General features: G+C 45.8%; 1 protein-coding gene across 2 annotated transcripts in view; it reads right to left on the minus strand.

The window, feature by feature from the left end:
• HDC (histidine decarboxylase) overlaps positions 1-9,467 on the minus strand; it is a 24,702-nt gene that overhangs the window by 3,303 nt on the left and 11,932 nt on the right. The window contains exons 7-10 of one of the 2 annotated variants that reach the window (XM_003784346.1): positions 9,154-9,220; positions 8,186-8,348; positions 7,978-8,068; positions 3,902-4,000 (exon numbers count right to left, since the gene is read on the minus strand). In XM_003784346.1, the coding sequence (XP_003784394.1) occupies positions 3,902-4,000; positions 7,978-8,068; positions 8,186-8,348; positions 9,154-9,220 (420 nt within the window). The remainder of the gene's footprint in view (positions 1-3,901; positions 4,001-7,977; positions 8,069-8,185; positions 8,349-9,153; positions 9,221-9,467) is intronic. The other variant, XM_003784347.2, reaches the window with a different exon arrangement.

Raw genomic sequence — 9,467 nt, forward strand, 5'->3', positions numbered from 1 at the left:
GCCTCCCAAGTAGCTGGGACCACAGGCGCCCGCCACAATGCCCGGCCATCTTTTGGTTGCAGCCATCATTGTTGTTTTGGCGGGTCCGGGCTGGGGATTCGAACCCGCCACCCCAGGTGTACGTGGCTGGCGCCTTAGCCGGTTGAGCCACAGGCGCCGAGCCTTAAAATTTTCTTAAATCTACATGGTTACCCATGAAGACATCTCAGGTATCTTTACCTAGAATCAGGCTAAGACCATGAAACGAATGCTCCTGAATGGGGAGAGAGACCCAGAAGTCATCTTTGTTCAACTTCTTCATTTTTTAGGAAGAGCCAAGGGCAAGTGACTTTCCCAAGGTCTAAGTGACAAGAGGCAGGTCTCCTAGCTATGGCGCAGATTCTCCTCCTCCCACCATGCTCTGCTCCCACCTACAACACATATTGTTTGCAACCACAAAAGCAGAGGCAGAGGAGAGGATAAAACAGAGCACAGGCAGCACTGTCACCACCAAAGCCCTACCTTCATGGGTGACGAAAGCGGAGCTGCTGCCAGCGCCCAGCACGTTCTAGGCCAAGGGCAAGCTAAGTGCAATCCCTCTATCTGCTTATGAAAATAAACTGTTTGGGAACACCACGGCGCCCACCTGTTTACATGTTGTCTATGGTAGTTTTGTGCTACAGCTACAAAGTTGAGTAGTTACAAGAGATTGGCCCACAAAGCCAAAAATATTTACTATCTAGCTTTTTAGGGGAAAAGTTTATCAATCCCTATCACAAGTGATAGGAGATGATGATGATGATGATAACAACAATGATGAAAATGACAACTATCACTAGATGAGGAAGGAGGTAATGAAGGAAGAGGCGGAGGGAGGAAGGGAGGAGGCTCAGGAAGAGGAGAACTACCCACTGGGTACTTAACTGAGTCCCCAGCCAAGAGCTGCATGTGTTACCTCACTTAATCCTCACCATAAAGCTTTGAGAGGGTATTAGCCTTTTTTCATTTTTATAAATTAGGAAGGCAAACACAGAAAGGTTAAGTTATTTGTTCAAGTCCAATAAATAAATAGTAAAGAGTAGAACTAAGAATCAAACCCAGCCCCCGTTCTCTAAAGCACTACTCTATAACAAAGAAACACAAAATGTGGCTTTGTATACCTTTCAAGAGCTGGACAGAGTAGAAGGCAGCCTAGAACTGTGAGAAAAAGGATCTAGAGTTTGAAGGCTTGGGGGGAAAGTCCCAGGCCTTCCTCTCTTGAACAGAGTAATTACTATCTCTGAGCCTCCCCTAACTAGGATTATCACCCCAAACTCTGGGGTAAGAATCTAATAGAGCACTATAATTTATTTTTTTATTGAAGGAACTATACAAGTAAAATAATTACAATCATAGTCAAGTTGAAGAAGAGATAAATTAACTCATATCAAACAACTTTATCTTAATTGGATGCCTTACTCTTGTGGAACATTGATAGTCCTTTGAGCTCAGTTTTGTATGTGTGTTTGAAGATGGCAAGCCTGGGAATGCCAAGGCAGCAGAGACCAGAACAGACAAAATAGTCAGGGAAGTTAGTTCATTCATTGCCAACACTGGGAGAGGAGAGGGCAAGTCAGGAGTGTGGGTCTGATAGATAGACAATGGGGCTGTTAGTAGGATTTCAGGGGGGCTGAGATAGAGAACCAGCAAGTCTCACTCAACTTAGAGTTATAAACCCTGAACCAAGGTCTCTGATAAAACAAGAAATGGTGGAGAAACTGGCCAAAACCAGCTAGCACCCAGATGGCCATGGAAAACAATCTCTCAAATTACCATCACTGATCATTAAACCCTGCTTATAATTATTAACATACTAAAAGAAACTCCCACCAGTGCCATGCCAGTTTACTAATGCTATGGCAACTCCCAGAATTTACCCCAAATGATTTAGACAGGGGAAGGACTTTCATTTCCAGGAACTCTACGCCCTGTCCCAAAAATCTTATGAATAATCTTCCCTCCATTTAATCTAAAATTAAATAGACCCCTTATTTTAAAATAAAATAAGACCCCAGAAAATTACAAGGTGCTGCTACTCTCTGCTGTTCTGAGAGATAGTTGCTGTCCTATCTATGAGGTGGCCGCTTTTCTCTCTCTCCCTTTTTTTTCCTTGCTGTCTAAATAAAATTTGCTTTTGCCCTACTGTGTCAGCCCACTCTTAAGTTCTTTCTCACTCAAAGCCAAGAGTCCTCTTGGCCTTCATCCAGATCACAGTGCAAGGTCCACTTTGCTGTATCAATTTGACTAAGGGCAGCCTTAAGGTTGGTCAGCACCTGCACATTGGCCAGCCAGGCCTAAGATGTAAGCAAAGAATGTCCCTAGTTACCATAACCTGCACCACCCATTCCTTACCCACTGCCCTTGTCTCGAGTCTGAGGATCTAGAAAGAACAAAGAGTGCCTGAAGTCCCTCTATAAACCAGGTGACAGCTGCTCATTGGGTCAACATCCACTGGTAATTACAAATATCAAATTACCAACATCAAAATGACTCCCAGTCACTGCTTCAGCTACTTTATTGTTTTATGTTTGTTTAGCGAAGAAGGAATTTCCCTAAATAAAATGTGGAAGGGGAAAGACATGCAGAGTGAAAGAGGACAGAGTCTTGGGGTTTTCCTGGCAGCTTTTATCAAGGGCTTTGTCTTTTACATGGGGTCTTATAGAAATGAGAGGAAAACGCTGCTGGCCAAAGTTCTTAAATAAGCCCCACGTCTCCCACAAAGAACACAGAGAGGGCCTGTGCATGTCCACTCGTCTGTGTGGCCCTTTCTTAGCACAATACTTTGGCAGTTGCTGAATTGAATCCAAATTAATTGTACCAAATGGGCTTTTGCTAAATACCTGTCGACACAATTCAGGGAGGTTTGTTTTAGACTTGGTAGATTGACCTGTCCAAGACAGGAGAGTGATGTTTCAGGAAGAAACATAACAGTGACTAAAATGTTCAACCAGGGGCGGCGACTGTGGCTCAGTGGGTAGGGCACCAGCCCCATGTATGGAGGGTGGCAGGTTCAAACCCAGCCCCGGCCAAACTGCAACAAAAAAATAGCCGGGTGTTATAGCAGGTGCCTGTAGTCCCAGCTACTCAGGAGGCTGAGGCAAGAGAATCGCCTAAGCCCAAGGAGTTGGAGGTTGCTGTGAGCTGTGACAGCAGAGCACTCTACTGAGGGTTAATAAGTGAAACTCTGTCTCAAAAAAAAAAAAAGTTCAAGCAGCTGTGACAGTCGCGGTGATTCTTTAAAAGATATGATCCGACCCTGGCCACATACTCAGCCCTTTGATTTATGTTCTCTTTCCCTCTCTACAGACCAGGCTCCAGGCTCTTGGGTCAGTGCTCAATGACAGCAAGAATGGTGACATAGTCAGACAACATCAGACAGCCCTCAGGCCAGGCTGTGCTCTGCCTTCCTCCAGCTAACAAGGGGACAAAGAGATAGCCACCCTGAATAATCAGGGTGCAGTGGCTCAGGCCTGTAATCCTAGCACTCTGGGAGGCCAAGGCAGGAGGAGCCCTTGTGCTCAGGAGTGCACTACAAACCTGAGCAAGAGCTAGACCCTGTCTCTGCTAAAAATAGAAAAATTAGCCAGGTGTGATGGTAGGGGCCTATAATCCCGCTACTCAGAGGTTGAGGCAAAAGGATTGCTTGAGCCCAGGAGCTTGAGGCTGCTATGAGCTAGGCTGACGCCACAGCACTTTAGCCTGTGGCAACAGAGACTCTGTCTTTAAAAAAAAAAAAAGCCCCAAGAGCCCACAAACAGGTCCGGACACCTGAGCCAGAAACCACAAGTCTCTTGGGCAGATTTGCAAAGCTGAAACCAGCCTTTCCTCCCCAGGAGAAAACAAAGTAACATGGGTCCCGCCCCAGGGCGTGCACGCTACATACGTGTCTGACGTGCGCTTGAAGGTTCTTCACCCCGAAGGACCGAATCACGAACCAGAGTTTAATAGAGCGAAACCGCCGGCTCAGTGGGATCTGCCAGTGCTGGAAACAAAGGAACACAGGACCCGTGTTAGACGCAGAGTGCTGGCTCCCTGAGCGCGCCTGGGCGTCATCCATCGCCTGCCCAGCCCTCCAGGGATAGACAGTGTTACTGTGACTTCTGGAGCCGTTGCTAAGAAGCGAGCCAAGGCAAGTTACCCAAAGGCTGCCCCCTTGCGCGACGGAATCTCTGATGAAGGTGGCCAATAATCCCTTGCCCAAGAGCAGGACAAGTGGAAACCAAGTCCATTACCCTGAACCCATGAAAAGGGCACTTTGCATCAAAAGCTGCTTTAAATGTTTCATACCATGGAGTATGAAATTCAAGATTGGGGCAATATATTTTTTCTCTAAAAAAACCCACATTCCTTGAGTAGCAGAAAATAAAGTTCTATTTTGATTCACCCCAGAATGTAAAGTCTAGTGATTAAAGCTCATGTGATGAAGCCCCACAGACCTGGGTTTCTGCTCCAGCTCTGCCACTTACTAGCTGTGTGACCTTGGGCAGTGCCACCTCACTGGCTCCTCAGTCCTGAGATGGAGAACAGACAGTACCTCCCAGGGAGGCAGTGTGAGGACAACAGATGCAAAGAACCTCAGAAGTCGCCAGTAAGTGTGGGCTATTTAGATGGTTTTAAAGTGCAAGCTACAAATCACAGTAGTATTTCTGTCTAGAACCAAGATGATGCTTTTTTAATCTCACTGCCTTGTCCATTTTCCTGTGACCTCACAGGCATCAGTCCAGCTTTCAGATATCAAATAAGCATCCAAATTTCTGCCTCCATTAGACTAAAATTGGCCCTTTGTTCCTGGTGACCAAATTTAACAGAGCTTGAAGTTCAAGGTTGCTGTCACCATGGATCTGAAAATTTCCAAACCAATTTTAAACCAATTTTTCAGATCTGAAAATAGAGAAAAAGGTTTGAAAAATATTTGCAGTTATTCTAATGAGTCAAGTGGTTTCTAGGGACCCTCCCCCCTCAACTGTCAGGAAGCTTCTACCACAATTTCTGTTGATTAAAAGTAGATATTTGTCCCATGGAGTATGATTATTTATCTGCCCATCTTCAGGATTACAAAATCCCCACAAATGGCTTCAGCTCAGTCCTTCTCTTAGACTTCCGCCTCCTGAGCCAGCCACAGTAGGGATATTATCCCTTTGTTGATGGACATTCCCCCTGCACAAAAGTGCTAAGCTTTTGATTTCTTGGTGATACTCTGTCATGCTGAGGACCAGCTTGGGGACTTTGTTTTGCCAGCAGAGGGCATCAAAGCCTTCCAAGAGGGCTGGGTGCAATAGCTCACAAGGGAATCCCAGGACTTTGGGAGGACAAGGCAGGGGAATTGCTTGAGGCTCAAGAAGTTCAAGGTCAATTTGGGCAAAGTAGCAAAACTCCACCTCTTAAAAAAATGTTTTTTAATTAGCTGGCATGGTGGGATGCATCTGTAGTTCCAGCTACTCGGGAAGCTGAGCCAGGAGGATCTCTTGAGCTCAGGAATTTGAGGCTACAGTGAACTATGATAAATCACTGCACTCCAACTTGGGTAACAGAATAAGACTCTGACTCTTTAAAAAAAAAAAATCAAAACTCAAAACCTGAAAACAGGACAAAATCCCTGTAACAGAGAAAGCGTCAACTCCACCTCTTGTTCAAGGGACATTCCAGGAGACTAACGAATGGATAACAGGAGGTGTGTCTAAAAACATTCTGGTTTCCAAATCATTACAGTTAATGGGCTACTTCATTTCACTGACAAATTAACAGGGAGAGGCAGAGATTTTATTTCTTCACAATCTTATTCCCAGTTACTCTTTTTCTTGTCATTATTCCAAAACCAATCCATGCTGACTCAGCAAAATGGTTCCAGCCAAGATTTTCTGTTGAATCAAGAAATTTGGATGTATAAAAGCTGACAGAGCTCTTTAACTTGAAACATCCTCAGTCTCCTCTGTGTCCTCTCAAGGTTTTGCAGTGCTCACTGACCAAAGGCAAGAAATCGCCCCATCCATGAATGGTCTCTGCCATCAGAGGAGAGGTTAAAGATAGGGTGACTAGATTTTAACATCAGTAAGGCGGGACAACATGGCCAGGGAGCGGGGCAGGGTGGGGCCTGACAACAATGCAAACTTTGATAAGCAGTTCTCGATAATCACTTCTCAGCAGTTATTTGTTATTATTACAGTTTAACATTATAAAATTAACAAAAATAATATAAAACTCATAATCTGGCGAAATAGCCACATGGCAGCCAAAAACCGTATATTCCCTTCCTGTTCTCCCGCCCAGTCATGCATTCTTTCCAAAAATCAGGATTTTTTTAAAACACCACGGGATGTGGGACAAATTGTTGAAAAGTGGGACTGTCCCGCCAAAAGCAGGACGTCTGGTCACCCTAGTTAAAGAGGAGCTTCTCTAGAGGCACAGAATCTAGAGAATTCTAGAGACTCTAGAATCCTTACACCCAAGGATTAAGCACATCAATCCAGGCGATGCTGCCCAAGTCCTGGCTCATGCCAAAGCAGGGCTTAGCTTCTATTTAAAGCTGCAGACACCTGAGCAAAAAAGAGATTGGCTCTGGGGTTAGAGCAGCTGTGAGAACTCCAGGCTCATAACAAAGATAACAGCTTCCGTTTTCTAGGAGTTTCTTCAAAGACTTGAAATTAAATCCATAGGATTAGAGATAAAGGAAGGATAAGAATAAAGCAGCACCTTCTGGATATCGAAGCAAAAATAGTAAGGGTGCCCCAGACCAGTGCTGGGGAAAGTTTAATTTTATATTTCTTAAGTTATCTGGAAGAGGGAGAGGGCACTATAAAATCTCCAAACCAATGGGAATGAACCACGGGGAGATCTGAGACCCTATGATAAACGAATTTTTAAAAGTAACACAAAATTTGAAATGGAATAAAAAACAATGCTCTTGGTTATGGTGATCCAAATACACTAATAGGAGAATGGGCATCATTTCTCAGGCATAACTAGTTATCTCTAAAAATATCTGCTCCCTTGGGCTGCTTGTGAAATTTCTCAATATTTAATTTAAAAAATTTCTGAAAACCCACCAGAAAGGACAGCGAAGATTAAAGAACAATTATTCTTCTGTCTTCAATAACCTCCAGAGATTCTTTCCCCACCACCAGTGAGCCCCAAGGCTTGCTGCCTGGGATGCCAATTAGAAAGCTCAAAAATCTGAAGCGAGAGGCCAGGAACTCATGCCTGTGATCCTAGCAATCCAGTAGCCCAAAGTGGGAACTCAGGAGTTCAAGACCAGCCTGAGCAAAGCGAGACCCCATCTCTACTAAAAGTAGAAATATTAGCCAGACATGGTGATGAGCACCTGTAGTCCCGGCTAAGGCAGAAGGACTACTTGAGCCCTGGAGTTTGAGGCTGCTGTGAGCCTGGCTGACACCATTGCCTCCCATAAGCCATGTTATATGTAGCATAAATGTTTACTTCCCGTCTCCCCTACAATTAAAGGGAAGACTCTATTTCAAACTGAGGAGTAACTCTGAAGAACTTATTTCCCTGAGACATAGCACAGCCTGTGAGTGTGGGATTGAGACAGTGGAGGTACACCCAGTTGAGAAGGCCGGCAATCGCAGCAAAGGCAATCTAAGCAAGGAGCCTCTTTCCAACCCAAGAAATTCTCCACCCTACCCTGTTGCTGGATAGTAGGCAGAACAATCATCCAAGTTGGAGTCAGAGAGAATTGGTCCCCCTGTGGTAGGGAGAACATTTCTAGGAATTAAAAAAATGCCACAAAATATTGAGGAAATGTGCATGCTGCCTCAAAGGTTGGTCTCCTTTTCTAGGGGTTTTAACCATTTTCTGGGTTTCATGTACTCAGGCACAGTTTGAAACTAAGGTCTACAGTGGCACTGTTACAGGGTGAGCTCACAGCGTGCTACCATCTGAAGGGAGCACCAAGAGATCCTGGAAGTCAGATGCCCCCCACGCTGCCCTCTCCTGGCCACTCACCATGAAGTCGGTGGCGGCGCCTGAGTTGGCATGCCTGAGGTAGACAGGGTCCACGCTGAAGGTCTGCTGCAGCTTGAACTTGTCCCTGACCCTGTGGGTTTCCAGACAGACATTAGGAGCTGAGCCCCATCTGTAAGCATGTGCCCTGTCTGGCTAGGAAGACAAGGCAGGCACTCCCACATCCACGGAGCCAGGTCAGCACACTCACCAGAACCCAGTGCAGTCGAAGTGCACCATCATCCACTTGGAAGGATTGAAGGTGAAGGAATCGGCATACTCGATGCCCTTCAGAAATCCCCGGAACTCGGGGCAGAGGAAGGCAGTGCCCGCGTAAGCAGCATCAATGTGGAGCCACAGCCCCTCGTGGGCACCTGGGGAGGCAAATGTCAGGCACAGAGAGGGGAAAGGTATCTCTCACCTGGCCAAGCTGCATGGTGGCTTCCCAGGGAATAGCTGGGGAAGGACCGTGTGCTTTGGCTAACTAGGCGTGCAGGGCGTGGAGACTGGCAGAAGGGTCTCAGGAGGCAGTAGGGCTGAATGAGGCCGGCCGCCTGCTAATGGGAAAGCCTACAAAGCCTCCCCTGGCCTTTTCCTCTCACTGGGCAGAGGGCCGACACCCTCTTGGTCTCAGTCTAGAGCATCCTGGCACAGAAACCAACTTTCCACCAGCCCAGAGAGCAAAATTAGTGCACCTAATACAAAAATTAGAGAGATGCTGTTTCTCTTTCCTAGTGTTTCTTGCTTGGTCATTAAACAATCTCATTTGAGTCTCTTCTCTGCTTTTATCTCTCCCACAATTTCCCTTATCCTGCCCTTTTCCTTTTCTAAAGCTAGAATAGGAAATATTTCACTGCGCCTCATTCGCCCTGTGTTTTGGATATAGCCTGCTTTAAGTAGAGTTAGACGTACAAGGGAGATGATCAGAAAGCTCTCCCTTTGTCGCCTCTCAGGACAGGACGCGAGGTAGGGCTCTGTACTCTGTGGGACACCCCTGGGGAAAGCAATGTCCTGAAATGCCCAGGAAAGGCCCTCCTGACCTTTGGTGGGTCTTCCCATGTCTCCACATTAACCAAAGAGGGGCAAAAGTCATTCCACAGAGCTGGTTTCAGGTTCTTGCTCTAGGAAACATTTAAAATGCATTCCTTGTCTTCCTAGGCCGACAGGGCACATACTTACAGATGGGGCCCAGCTCCGACAGGCAGTCAAATGCACAGACTCCGGTGGTCCCTAGTGTTGCACAGACCTAGAGGAGGAAACCAAGGGCAAGTTAACATGGGAGGGCCGGTTCGTGTGACAATGTGGGCTAAAAAAGATCATACCCATCCCACAGAGCAGTGTGTATTTTACATTGTGTTTTATCATGACCTATAGTTCCATATAGCAACCTAATATATATACAATTTGAAGAAAAAGTTTCACAAGAGAAAATACTCTGACTATATGAATGCAATGGTATTTTCTTTCTTTCTTTTTTTTTTTTTTTTTGTGGC

This window comes from Otolemur garnettii, unplaced genomic scaffold (assembly GCF_000181295.1).
Source record: "Otolemur garnettii isolate 467f Iridium unplaced genomic scaffold, OtoGar3 scaffold00011, whole genome shotgun sequence".
Classification (NCBI taxonomy): Eukaryota; Metazoa; Chordata; class Mammalia; order Primates; family Galagidae; genus Otolemur; species Otolemur garnettii.